We start from the raw sequence: 13,735 nt of genomic DNA on the forward strand, positions 1-13,735 counted from the left end.
AAGACAAACCCAACAGACATCAAACCACTGAAAAAGGAAAGTCTAAGACAAACCCAACAGGCGAGATGCCACTGTAAGAGGAAAGTCTAAGACAAACCCAACAGATGTCAAACCCCTATAAGAGGAAAGTCTAGGACAAACCCAACTGACATCAAATCACTGAAAGAGGAAAGTCTAAGACAAACCCAACAGACATCAAAACCACGGAAATAGGAAAGTCTAAGGCACACAAAACAGAAATTAAACCACTGAAAGAGGAACGTCTGAGCAAACCCCACACACATCAAACCACGGAAAGAGAAATGTCTAAAACAAACCCAAAACATCAAACCACTGAAAGAGGAAAGTCTAAAACAAACCCAACAGTCTTCAAACCACTGAAAGAGGAAAGTCTAAGACAAACCCAACAGATTTCAAAACACTGAAAGAGGACTGTCTAAGACAAACCCAACAGACGTCAAACCACTGACAGAGGAAAGTCTAAGACAAACCCAACAGATTTCAAAACACTGAAAGAGGAATGTCTAAGACAAACCCAACCACTGACAGAGGAAAGTCTAAGACAAACCCCAACAACATCAAACCACTTAAAGAGGAAAGTCTAAAACAAACCCAACAGACGTCAAACCACTGAAAGAGGAAAGTCTAAGACAAACCCACCAGATTTCAAACCACTGAAAGAGGAATGTCTAAGACAAACCCAACAGACGTCAAACCACTGAAAGAGAAAAGTATGAGACAAACCCGACACACATCAAACCACAGAAAGAGGAACATCCGAGACAAACACAAACCCAACAGACATCAAACCACTAAAAGAGGAAAGTGTAAGAAAAACCCAACAGACATCAAACCACTGAAAGAGGAAAGTCTAAGGCAAACCCAACACACATCACGCTACTGAAAGAGAAAAGTTTAAGACAAACCAAACACACCAAACCACTGAAGGAGGAAAGTCTATGACAAACCCAACAACATAAAATCACTGAAGGAGAAAAGTGAAAGGCAAACCCAACAGACATCAAAACCTCAGGGCCTCATTTACAACAATTTGACGCAAGGAGGCGCTGCACGTCATTTTGCAGCGCTGCCCTGCGTCAAGAGAAAAGGGCAGGAATGCGCTGTATCTATCAGATACGACACATTCCTGTCCCCCAACACTGCACTTGCACCCAAATGGCTGCCTAGCACCAGCGCAAGCACTCTTTCACCATGGCGCAAGTGTGCCTGCGCTGAAATCAGGTTGTTATTTTGCAGGAAGGGAAATCTTCCTTCACAAAAACAACTGTTACGCCACCCCGGGGGAGGCGCAGTATTTTGACGCAGTCCCAGATTTTACGCTATGTTGTAAATCTGGGAATGTGTCAAAATCAATTGGGCTTCAGTGGGAACACCCACCGCAACGCCCATGGCACTCCTCCCCGAGGCAGTGTGCGGCAACGCAGTGACTTGCACTGCATTCCCTTATGCCATATGTATGATGCCATTAAAAGCCATGCAGGGTGACTTTCTGTGACCTCGTAGATATGGGTCTGCACTGTGCGCCGCCGGAGCGTCACGAAAAGTGAAGTTGCGGCGGCGCACTGGGCTTGTAAATATGCCCCTCAATGTGCTCCCAGTGTAGACCAAAGCCAAGCAACAGCAATGAATGTACAGCTGGGACGGGTGTAATTAATGAGAGTCAATGTATGGAGTGAGCGGCTGATCCACACCTTGACACCGTACAGATGGGACGGGTGTAGTTAATGAGAGTGACTGTAGGGAGCAGCTGATCCACACCTTGACACCGTATAGATGGGACCGGTGTAGTTAATGAGAGTCAATGTACAGAGTGAGTGGTCGATGCACACCTGGACACTGTACAGCTGGGACCGGTGTAGTTAATGAGAGTGACTGTAGGGAGTGAGTGGTCGATCCACACCTTGACAGCGTACAGATGGAACCGGTGCAGTTAATGAGAGTCAATGTACGGAGTGAGTGGTCGATCCACACCTTGACAGCGTACAGCTGGGACCGGTGCACTTAATGAGAGTCAATGTACGGAGTGAGTGGCTGATCCACACCCGGACACTTTAGAGATGGAACCGGTGTCGTTAATGAGAGTGACTGTAGGGAGTGAGTGGTCGATCCACACCTTGACAGCGTACAGATGGAATCGGTGTCATTAATGAGAGTCAATGTACGGAGTGAGTGGTCGATGCACACCTGGACACCGTACAGATGGAACCGGTGTCATTAATGAGAGTCAATGTACGGAGTGAGTGGTCGATGCACACCTGTACACTGTACAGATGGGACCGGTGTAGTCAATGAGAGTCAATGTACAGAGTGAGTGGTCGATCCACACCTTGACAGTGTACAGATGGAACCGGTGTCGTTAATGAGAGTCAGTGTATGGAGTGAGCAGCTGATTCACACCTGGACACTGTACAGCTGGGACCGGTGTAGTTAATGAGAGTGACTGTAGGGAGTGAGTGGTCGATCTACACCTTGACAGCGTACAGATGGAACCGGTGTCGTTAATGAGAGTCAATGTACGGAGTGAGTGGTCGATGCACACCTGGACACTGTACAGATGGGACCGGTGTAGTTAATGAGAGTGACTGTAGGGAGTGAGTGGTCGATCTACACCTTGACAGCGTACAGATGGAACCGGTGTAGTTAATGAGAGTCAATGTACGGAGTGAGTGGTCGATGCACACCTGTACACTGTACAGATGGGATCGGTGTAGTTAATGAGAGCTACTTTAGTGAGTGAGTGGTCGATCTACACCTTGACAGTGTACAGCTGGGACCGGTGCAGTTAATGAGAGTCAATGTACGGAGTGAGTGGCTGATCCACACCCAGACACTTTAGAGATGGAACCGGTGTCGTTAATGAGAGTCAATGTACGGAGTGAGTGGCTGATCCACACCCAGACACTTTAGAGATGGAACCGGTGTCGCAATGAGAGTGACTGTAGGGAGTGAGTGGTCGATCCACACCTTGACAGCGTACAGATGGAACTGGTGTCGTTAATGAGAGTCGTTGTACGGAGTGTGCAGCTGATTCACACTTGGACACTGTACAGATGGGACCGGTGTTGTTAATGAGAGTCAATGTACGGAGTGAGCGGCTGATTCACACCTGGACACTGTACAGCTGGGACCGGTGAAGTTAATGAGAGTGACTGTAGGGAGCAGCTGATCCACACCTTGACAGCGTACAGATGGAGCCGGTGTCGTTAATGAGAGTCAATGTACGGAGTGAGTGGTCGATCCACACCCGGACACTTTAGAGATGGAACCGGTGTCGTTAATGAGAGTCAATGTACGGAGTGAGGGGTCGATGTGTTATGCCCTGCATAGTATTTTCATATCTTGCAGTTTCCCAGTTCTCCTGCTGTTCAGCCACAGCGTGTGTTTGGAGTAGAATGTTGAGAATGCTGTGATGCATAGAACGTTGGGAGTCTGACTGGGGGACAGATGACAGTTACAGATGGGCTGAGCAGCAGGCAGGCTGCTCCTGGTGGGGTTAGATACAACCAAGGGGGTTTGATACATCAATGGGGGTTTGCTGTGACATAGTACCAAGGACTGACCACTGGGCTACCCTACTCACCTTATCTTGTTACCTGTTCTACCTGTTTGATGTACCTGTGAACCATCTTGCTGTACAACTGGAATAAAGGTACTAAAAGATCTTACATGGCTAACAGCGTCTACTTCATGTGAGAGTACAACATATTTTTGGCGACGAGCGAGAGTTGGAAATGTACTCACTGCCCTGGGAGATGGTACAGTAACAAGAAGAAGAAAGAAGAAGAAATTTCTAACAGCGCAACTAAAGAAGTAACTCAAGATGTCACTAGCAACAGAAGAAAGTCGCACAGCACTCTTCGCAACCCCTCCAGTGTCCTGTACATCGGACAGCCCAAGCAACAGAGTGCTGTACTGTGTGGTTGTGCGTACACCCACAAGTTCTGCGCCTAAATGGAAAGTTAATGGCTTGGAAGTATATGTCTACAAGTACTTGGGCGCAGCAAAGATTAAGACAAACAAGGACTGCTGTTTAGCGCCTTATTTTGATGATGCCTGGTGCTGGCGCTACTTTGGAGGTGCTTAAAGACTGACTTTAAATTTACTGTTCACTTTGGAAGCAGCGCAAGTCAAGTCTTATATGTGGAGGTGCTTTAGAGGTGTCTGAAAAAACGATTTATACATGCCTCATGGAGCTACAATGTGTGTATACATGTGGGTCAGTTGTGTCCTCTCACAACGATTTGGTTTTAAAAAGTGCATTTTTGGGTCTTTATCAGCGTGGAGAGATCACACAGAGCTGAGTGCGTTATGGAGCTTCACTAACGGGATCTGGTCAAATATGAGCTTTTTCATGGCAGTGGCTAGTAGTATGGCAATAGGTGAGACTTGTTTTTTTTTTGGTTTGTAATTGTTTTTGAGCTCTCTCTGAGACCTTAAAATCGCGGTGCCAGTTCAACCGCCGATGCCTTATTTCAAAATGTGTAGCGGGAGCCATGCTATGCGCGTGCCTACCTCAGAGTTTCAACGTCGTGTCCATCTTCGATTCTTGGTGCACGCTGGAGGAGGGAGCCACTCGACGCGGCGTGTAAAAACGTGCCGCCATTTTGTGTCATGAACATTTATAGTCTGCCAACCACGTAATTGCCATTTGAGACGCGAGCCATTTCGCCAACCACGTAATTGTGCCAACCAAGTTTTTTTTTTTGTTTCTCCACGAGCCCAGTTTCTTCAATAAAGTTTTATGTAGCAGGAAGATGATCGAGGTGGTCGTTTCAACTCTTGTGAGCGGGCTGTTTGGATCATCCATCAGAGGACAGATGGACCCGTTTGTTACACCGGCGGTGAGTGGAAGTTTTTGGTTCTTTCAGATCTATAAGTATCCGGTGGCAGAATTTGTGTTCCCGCTACACATGGACATTTAGAGAGTTAAATTCAGAGACTGATCTTGCTTCTGAACATTCGGGCTGAATAGTATGGTATGACTATTTGGAGCACTGGTGATTTAACAACACTAACGGTGGAAATGTTTTCGGGTGAGAGATCGCTCACCGGTGTGGCATACAGTTTTAAGATGTTGTGCATATAAAGTATTTGCAAATTTTATGTGATATTGTTTGGATTCTGATATTCCACAGTTTTTGTTTCCCTTCATATGTGTGGGACATCTAATGTAATGTCGGGGAGGTAATCACAGGTTTATCTCTAATTTCAGGGATGTGTTCAGTTTACGCTCATTGCATAGTTACAGTACCCTTAGTTTAGGGATGCCCATTAAGTGTTGTTGGGCAGAGGCTACACGTATGCCTGATTTAGTTAGTGAGTGTAAAGTTGAGGTTTTTTTTTCCTCAGTGGTTCTATTTCCACAAGTTTAGTGCCCTCACACAAGGGATGCCCTATTAGTGTCCTTAATGGGCTGGGTTCACTTGTTCCCTTATTTTAGGGATGGGTTTGGGTTTGGTTCTAGTCCCTTCCCTTTTAGAGATATTGGAACCCCTGCTCTGGGGTGGGTATGCGGTCTTGTTACACATTAAGCGTTACACGCGGCCTTTGAGGCGAGTTGGTGAGTGTGATTTCTACTCACAGTTCCCTTACATGAGGGATGGTCATGGTTTGGGTACGAGCCCCTTTCCATAGTGCGTTACACGCAGCCTTTACTAAGGTGTGTTTATGGGTATTGTTCCCATAACAACATTGTTTATAGATTCGTTTTTTTTTGGTAACCCGGACGCGGGTCATGTTTTCTTGGTTTTCACCAGTTAACATAACATTTTACCCTCTCAGGGTTGGTTTAGATTTATGGGTACGGTTCCCCTACTCAGGGTGTATCTTTTAGTTATGTGGTCCCATATTCATTGTTATAGTCTCAGACCCTTACATTAGGGTGGATTTTAGAGTCATAATCCCGAGTTTTGTACCTCACTAGAGGTGTGAAGGTTTGCTTTTACTCATCTTCACAACGTAGGTGAGTTTCCTTATGCTAGGAACTTTGCTTTTCATTTGTTCCCTTTCTTTAGAGATTGTACTATAGAGTTGGTATGTGTCGGATGGGTCCCATGCTTTTCTAGGTCATTCCTACTCAGGATGTGCATGCATGGGAGTTAGACTTAAATACAGTGGCATGGTTGTTACCTTTTGTCTAACGCAATGACACTTTCTCATTTTTGTTTTTGGGAGAGGATGGGTTGTTGTACTCAATTTTTATAATTGTTGTATTTTATCCGTTCTCTACTTTGAATGGTTCATTATCTCTCGTGATGTTCTTATTTGCACATCCCTGGTTTTGATTCATTCTTTTCTTGGGTAATTTTGCTATGTTTGAGACTTGGCAATTTGTGCTTTATGCGGGTTTGTTCCCCTTTTGCTATACGCTACTTATTGTCTCAATCTATTGTATTCATTTTATTACAGGTGTATTTTCTTTTGTGTATGGCTTGCTCATATTGCATTGTTGCATTTCCATAGTACAAATGTCACTTTTGTTTTTCATTTTAAAAGAAGGGGGATATGTTATGCCCTGCATAGTATTTTCATATCTTGCAGTTTCCCAGTTCTCCTGCTGTTCAGCCACAGCGTGTGTTTGGAGTAGAATGTTGAGAATGCTGTGATGCATAGAACGTTGGGAGTCTGACTGGGTGAGGTATGACAGTTACAGATGGGCTGAGCAGCAGGCAGGCTGCTCCTGGTGGGGTTAGATACAACCAAGGGGGTTTGATACATCAATGGGGGTTTGCTGTGACATAGTACCAAGGACTGACCACTGGGCTACCCTACTCACCTTATCTTGTTACCTGTTCTACCTGTTTGATGTACCTGTGAACCATCTTGCTGTACAACTGGAATAAAGGTACTAAAAGATCTTACATGGCTAACAGCGTCTACTTCATGTGAGAGTACAACACGATGCACACCTGGACACTGTACAGATGGGACCGGTGTAGTTAATGAGAGTGACTGTAGGGAGTGAGTGGTCGATCCATACCTTGACAGCGTACAGATGGAACCGGTGTCGTTAATGAGAGTCAATGTACGGAGTGAGTGGTCGATGCACACCCGGACACTTTAGAGATGGATCCGGTGTTGTTAATGAGAGTCAATGTACGGAGTGAGTGGTCGATCCACACCTTGACAGCGTACAGATGGAACCGGTGTCGTTAATGAGAGTCAATGTATGGAGTGAGCGGCTGATTCTCATCTGGACACTGTAAAGCTGTACAGTGTCCAGGTGTGTATCGACCACTCACTCCCTACAGTCACTCTCATTAACTACACCGGTCCCAGGTGTACACTGTACAGATGGGACGGGTGTAGTTAATGAGAGTCAATGTACAGAGTGAGTGGTCGATCCACACCTGGACACTGTACAGCAGGGGCAGGTGTAGTTAATGAGAGTCAATGTACAGAGTGAGTGGTCGATCCACACCTGGACACCATACAGCTGGGGCAGGTGTAGTTAATGAGAGTCAATGCACGGAGTGAGTGGTCGATCCACACCTGGACACCATACAGCTGGGGCAGGTGTAGTTAATGAGAGTCAATGCACGGAGTGAGTGGTCGATCCACACCTGGACACGGTACAGCTGGGGCAGGTGTAGTTATTGAGAGTCAATGCACGGAGTGAGCGGCTGATTCACACCTGGACACGGTACATAAGAGACCGACCAGTGTAGTTAATGAGAGTCAATGCACGGAGTGAGTGGTCGATCCACACATGGACACCATACAGCTGGGGCAGGTGTAGTTAATGAGAGTCAATGCACAGAGTGAGCGGCTGATTCCCACCTGGACTCCGTACAGCAGAGACCGACCAGTGTAGTTAATGAGAGTCAATGTATGGAGCAGGTGGTCCGCACCTGGACACCGTGAGCATTCAGCGCAGTGCTTTAGCTGAGCAGAGAGGGGTCCAAGGTGGACCAGTGAGTTTGCTCCAGGTCTGACCACAATCCTTCTCGGGTGACATTGAACGTAAAGAGCCCTGAAGCGTGTACCATGTTGCGGACAAAGGTCGTAGTCACGTGTCTGTCAGGTTTCATGCTATCAGCGAGGCATCCACACGCCAGCTTCTCCAGTGCCCTCCCACACCTGGGCCCTCGGCTCCCTTTTAGGTGAGAGCTGATGGAGGGGCCACTAAAGTGAGGCACCGATGACATTGGTGGTCGGCGAGATGCACCTCGGATCCATCACAGACGCAGGCCACATTCGGGAGGCTGCGGTTTGTATGTTGCAGCCTCCTCTGGACTCCTTACATGTTTACACTGGACAATGATTGTGGACAGTGAAACCCATCAATGAACAGAAACATTTATCAAGTGAAGGCCTCATGGAGGAGCAGAAGCCCCCTTACCTCCTGAGTCCAAGAGTTTCAGGTCGTTCCGTTTCTCATACGTGAAGATCGCCCTGCACACAGAAAAAAAGAGGACATCAGAGGGGATTGTGGGTAATCCGTTTTACAACATTGTCAGCTGTGTTACACATTCACTTATTTCACAATCCTTCGAGCAGACACTTGCCAATCTATGTGCAGACCTGCAAATAGCCCCTTCACTTCCCAATGCTACATCAGAGACCAGGCTTATAGCGTCATGAATGTCATGTCCCAACCATTGCTATCATCTTGCACTCTGCGACAGGAATCTGTGCAAAGTGTGGTAAAAAGCTTGATGTGTTCACATTATATTTTGAAGATCCATTGATATTTACAGTATCACATTTTTTCAGAAAGCATGTTTTGTGTAGGGGTGGGCGGAATTTGCGAAATCCACTTTCGCAAATTATCGCGAAAATGTAAAAAATTATCGCAAACACGCAGAAATATCGCGAAGATGCGGAAGTTTTTTTCCCGCATGTTCGCGAGATTTTCTGCATGGTTGCGGCTCGCCAACTTACCCATGTGGTTGCTCGCGGGCGCGGCCATCTTGTTTTCAGTTGTCTCGCGGTGCATGATCGCGAGAAGAAAGACGTGATCACGCGACGCATGACGTCACTGCGGGCGCGAACTGTCGCGAGACAGCACAAATGGCTAAAAACAATACAACATCTCATGGAGAACGCGACCGGATCAAGAAAACTTGTCGGCGAACACAGGGATTCAGGTAAGGCGATCGCGCGCGCGCGAGAATGTATTATTTTACAGCGCGAGCAAGAAACAAATTATCGCCAAGCTGCGGAATGCGGAAATTTTGACATTTTCGCGCTTCCCGCGGAACGCGAAAATGTCAAATTATCGCAATTTCCACGAACGGAACGAAATTTTAGCCCAGGCCTAGTTTTGTGTAGCCTAACAAATGGATTGTATTAATAGGAAAGAGAATCTTTAACTCCTCCAATCTAATATCCAACCATAGTGGGGCCCTCTTCTCTGCGTCACTCTGACATCATCAGCCCAGATATCCTCAGGGGTGAAGAGCAGCACTTTATAAATATCTTATTCACTGATTGATTGATTGATTAGCTGATTACCGGGCCGATAGTCATTCACTTCTGCCCCTGACCCAGTCAGTCCAATCAAACGCCTCATGCATCCCATTCTCACACAGGCTCCGCCTTCATGTTCTCCTGAATCCCGGCAGGTCCTGGGATGGCTTGGGCCCCTCCCCCTAGCCCGAGCCACTTCACGCACTCTTACAAGTGGTCATTTTCAGGCATTCTTCCTGTGACGTCATTCCCTTCAACAAGGAGGTGACGGGGTAGAGTTGCCTCCACTCCTGAGCCTCGTACCAATCCCATTACAAGATGTCGGAGGCTGGAACTTACACGTCTATCAACCTTCTGGTGCCATAGTGGGGCCCTGGATCCCCCTCATTAACTGCCTTTGGTGCTTGAACCCTCAGCTTCATCTTCTCTAGCTCAACAGCCGTTTCTCTCTCACTCACTCTCTTTCACTAACTCCCTCTCTCTCACTCACTCTCTTTCTCTGACTCCCTTTCTCTATCTCTCACTCACTCTCTTTCTCTGACTCCCTTTCTCTATCTCTCACTCACCCTCTTTCTCTGACTCCCTCTCTCTATCTCTCTCTCTCGCTCACTCTCTTTCTCTGACTCCCTCTCTCTATCTCTCACTCACTCTCTTTCTCTGACTCCCTCTCTCTATCTCTCTCTCTCTCTCTCACTCTCTTTCTCTGACTCTCTCTCTCTCTCACTCTCTTTCTCTGACTCCCTCTCTCTCTGACTCACTCACTTTCTCTGACTCCCTATCTCTACCTCTCTCTCACTCACTCTCTTTCTCTGACTCCCTCTCTCTATCTCTCTCTTTCTCGCTCACTCTCTTTCTCTGACTCCCTCTCTCTATCTCTCTCTCTCTCGCTCACTCTCTTTCTCTGACTCCCTCTCTCTATCTCTCACTCACTCTCTTTCTCTGACTCCCTCTCTCTATCTCTCTCTCTCTCTCTCACTCTCTTTCTCTGACTCTCTCTCTCACTCACTCTCTTTCTCTGACTCCCTCTCTCTACCTTTCCCTCTCTCACTCTCTTTCTCTGACTCCCTCTCTACCTCTCTCACTCATTCCTTCTCTTTCTTTGACTCCCTCTCTCTCTCTCACTCTCTTTCTCTGAGTCCCCCTCTCTCTCTCTCACTCTCTTTCTCTCTCTCTCTCTCTCTCTCTCTCTCTCTCTCTCTCTCTCTCTTTCTCTCACTCACTCATTCTCTGACTCCCTCTCTCTACCTCTCTCTCACTCAACTCTCTTTCTCTGACTTCCTCTCTCTATCTCTCTCTCTCACTCTCTTTCTCTGACTCCCCCTCTCTTTCTCACTCTCTTTCTCGGACTCCCCCTCTCTCTCTCACTCTCTTTGTCTGCCTCCCTTTCTCTACCTCTCTCACTCACTCTCTTTCTCTGACCCCCTCTCTCTACTCTCTCACTCACTCCTTCTCTTTCTCTGACTCCCCCTCTTTCTCTCTCTCACTCTCTTTGTCTGCCTCCCTCTCTCTCTCTCTCTCACTCACTCTCTTTCTCCGACTACCTCCCTCGATCTCTCTCACTCACTCTCTTTCTCTGACTCCCTCTCTCTACCTCTCTCTCACTCACTCTTTTTCTAACTCCCTCTCTCTACCTCTCTCACTCACTCCTTCTCTTTCTCTGACTCCCTCTCTCTATTGCTCACTCTCTTTCTCTGACTCCCCCTCTCTCTCTCACTCACTCTCTTTCTCTGGCTCCCTCTCTCTCCCTTCTCCTGCCTGTTTCCCTGTCCCTTCCTCCTGGGCGCCTCTTGCTGACTATCCTTGCCCCTTCCCTGTTCTGTCTGCTGAGCCACCTCATCCTCTCACTCTCAGACCTCTGTGGAGTTTCCTTCTGTCTCAGCCTTCGCCTCCGACATCCACGGCTGGAGCACCACGGTCTCCTCGGGGTCTAACCCTCTTAAGCGGTGATCTCCAGAACAGTGGACTGGGAAATCCTAGAAGAAGAGGGTGGAATGTCTCAAGGATACTCTTGTGGGTCACCAGGGGACACCCTAGGGCTCAGACTAGAGGGGCTATTGCATAGATCCCTTCTCTGCGCTCTCCTTCTCCGACAAGGATGTGTTGTCCGTTTCAACCGCTCTTTGTCCCTGCACACTTGGCTGTTTCCACACTTTTGGGGGAGACGGGATGTGGAGAAGTCATAGGAAGCAAGAGCAGGGGTGTAGGGACGATGCCAGCGGAGAAAACTTCTCGCAATCAGAACACTCCATACTTTGAGGGTTGTGGTCCTGTTGCCTTTTAAGATGGCGGCGCCGTGCTGCGGTGCGTGCCGTGGATTCCTTTTGGGAGCGGCCCACTGGTAATGGACATTTCATTGAAAATGTGCTGCCATGCTGCATTGGAGAGGCCGGCGAGTCACCTGAAGCCCTTTTGCCTGACTACTTCACGCTCTTGGTTGTTTAACACCGGCTCTGGGGGATTCCTTCAATTGACTACAGAGGCAGCGCCACCATTTTAAATGGTATTTCGACTGCACCTCCTCAGAAATCCTCCTTCCATCACGTCTCATTAATACTGGTTATGCGCTTTTACTCTCCCCACCCTTTTTTACCTTAAATGCCTCTTCTTTACTGCACTGGTCAATGCCGTCCCTGGGAGATTGTTTCAAATAAATGCTGCAATATACCTGCCAATATGACAGGTGTTTGGGTCACGCCTTTTTCAGGAAACCTCCCTTTTATTGTGCCTCATGGAATTAACACTCTCAACATGGTGCAGGCATTGTTTTTCCTTATACTCCGTGCCTCCTCTTCAAATTTTCTCAATTTTCTCAAGATTAACACAGAAGTTTGTTTTATGCAGTTTGTCATAATCCCTCTCACCCCAAATGTCCTTGTAGCGCTTGGAGTGAATACATTTCTACTACTACTTATTTCTTTCTGTTCAATGAAGAGAGCTTTTGGCCATCCTTAACACTACAATCTTTGGTCCATCTAACTAGACCCTTTAGTATATGGAGAAAACAAGAAAGCTTAAACGTAACCGCTCACAGACTAAATTCCCAATCTCAGAGTTTGAATTCTCACAAGAAATGGAGGACTCTACAACCGAGAAACCAGACAATGGTCCTGTATGCAACTGGAAAACCCTCTACATCTACCAAACTACCATTGGGATCGAACAAACGGCCTAAAAAGGATCGTCCTTCTCCGGTTAAACCATCCTCCCTATCAATGGAAGTGATACTGGATGAAATTTGTGCTTTAAAACCCTTTGTGGAGCAAACAAACACTAATTTACAGCACCTAGATGACGAATGGTCATATTTGAATTAGGTGTGGATCTGAAATTCCCACTCCGCTCATGGAGGTTGTGGAGTGTTTCCCACTCTGCGTAGCGCGTGGTGTTCAAAACAACTCTACAGAGTGGAGATTTTTCCTTGCTCACACTCTCCAATGCTAAGTTGGTGAGCACAAGCGAGGAAAATCTCACTCCAGACCACCTCCCAGCGGGATTTATCACATGCAGGTGGTCGCGTATGGTCACTGCTGCTCACGTTGAAAAAACTTAAGTTCACATTGAGGAAGCTGCAGCTCGAGTAGAACCTCTACTCGAGCAGCAGAAAGAAGCAGTACCCTTTTGCACTGTGTATAGTGCCATTTGCACATTTGCGCTGATTTTACATCATGGGACAAACACCTGGCGCTAAGAATCAGCAAGAATGGACCAATGTAATGCACTCCACCACTTGTGGAACTCCAAGTATCCCGGCGAAGTCTTTTAGTCACTTGGTGGAGTTCCGTGAATTCTGCCCAGGCCTACTTTGGGCACTAAAATATCATTAGTAGAGCAGAAGGTTGACGAATTACAGGATACTTTTACGTGCATAGCTCATCTAGAACCAGAAATCTCTACATATACAGAAGATCTTGAAAATTGGAATCGAAGAAACAATCTCTGAATCTATGGCCTTCCTGAAGGAAGTGAAGGTTCCGATCCCATCACTTACTTCAAACCTTACTTCCAAAACTTCTGGATTTACGTCCTACCACAGCCCTCAACATTCAGAAACCTCACAAACTTGGCCCAAAGATCTCAACCAGACCCAGAGGAGTTATTATGCTCTTTCTACAATATACTGATCTCCTAACTATTTTATCTGCTGTTTAAGCTATGAAACAAATAATTTGGTCAGGATGCAGGCTCTATTTTTCCCAGGACGTGGCAAAGGTTACTGCGGATCGCCGTAAGCAGTAATGTGACCTACTCTAAGAGCCATGAATGTGAATTTGGTCTCCTCCATCCATGTCTTTTCAAAGCAACT

At 46.9% G+C, this 13,735-nt stretch overlaps 1 protein-coding gene across 1 annotated transcript in view; it reads right to left on the minus strand.

Annotated features, from left to right (window-relative positions):
• Positions 1 to 13,735, minus strand: part of LOC146863509 (uncharacterized) — a 546,139-nt gene that overhangs the window by 369,468 nt on the left and 162,936 nt on the right. Inside the window, exon 2 of the mRNA XM_085642941.1 lies at positions 8,363 to 8,415. Within this exon, the coding sequence (XP_085499067.1) occupies positions 8,363 to 8,415 (53 nt within the window). The remainder of the gene's footprint in view (positions 1 to 8,362; positions 8,416 to 13,735) is intronic.

The sequence above is a fragment of the Triturus cristatus genome, chromosome 2_2 (genome assembly GCF_964204655.1).
Source record: "Triturus cristatus chromosome 2_2, aTriCri1.1, whole genome shotgun sequence".
In the NCBI taxonomy this organism is placed as follows: domain Eukaryota; kingdom Metazoa; phylum Chordata; class Amphibia; order Caudata; family Salamandridae; genus Triturus; species Triturus cristatus.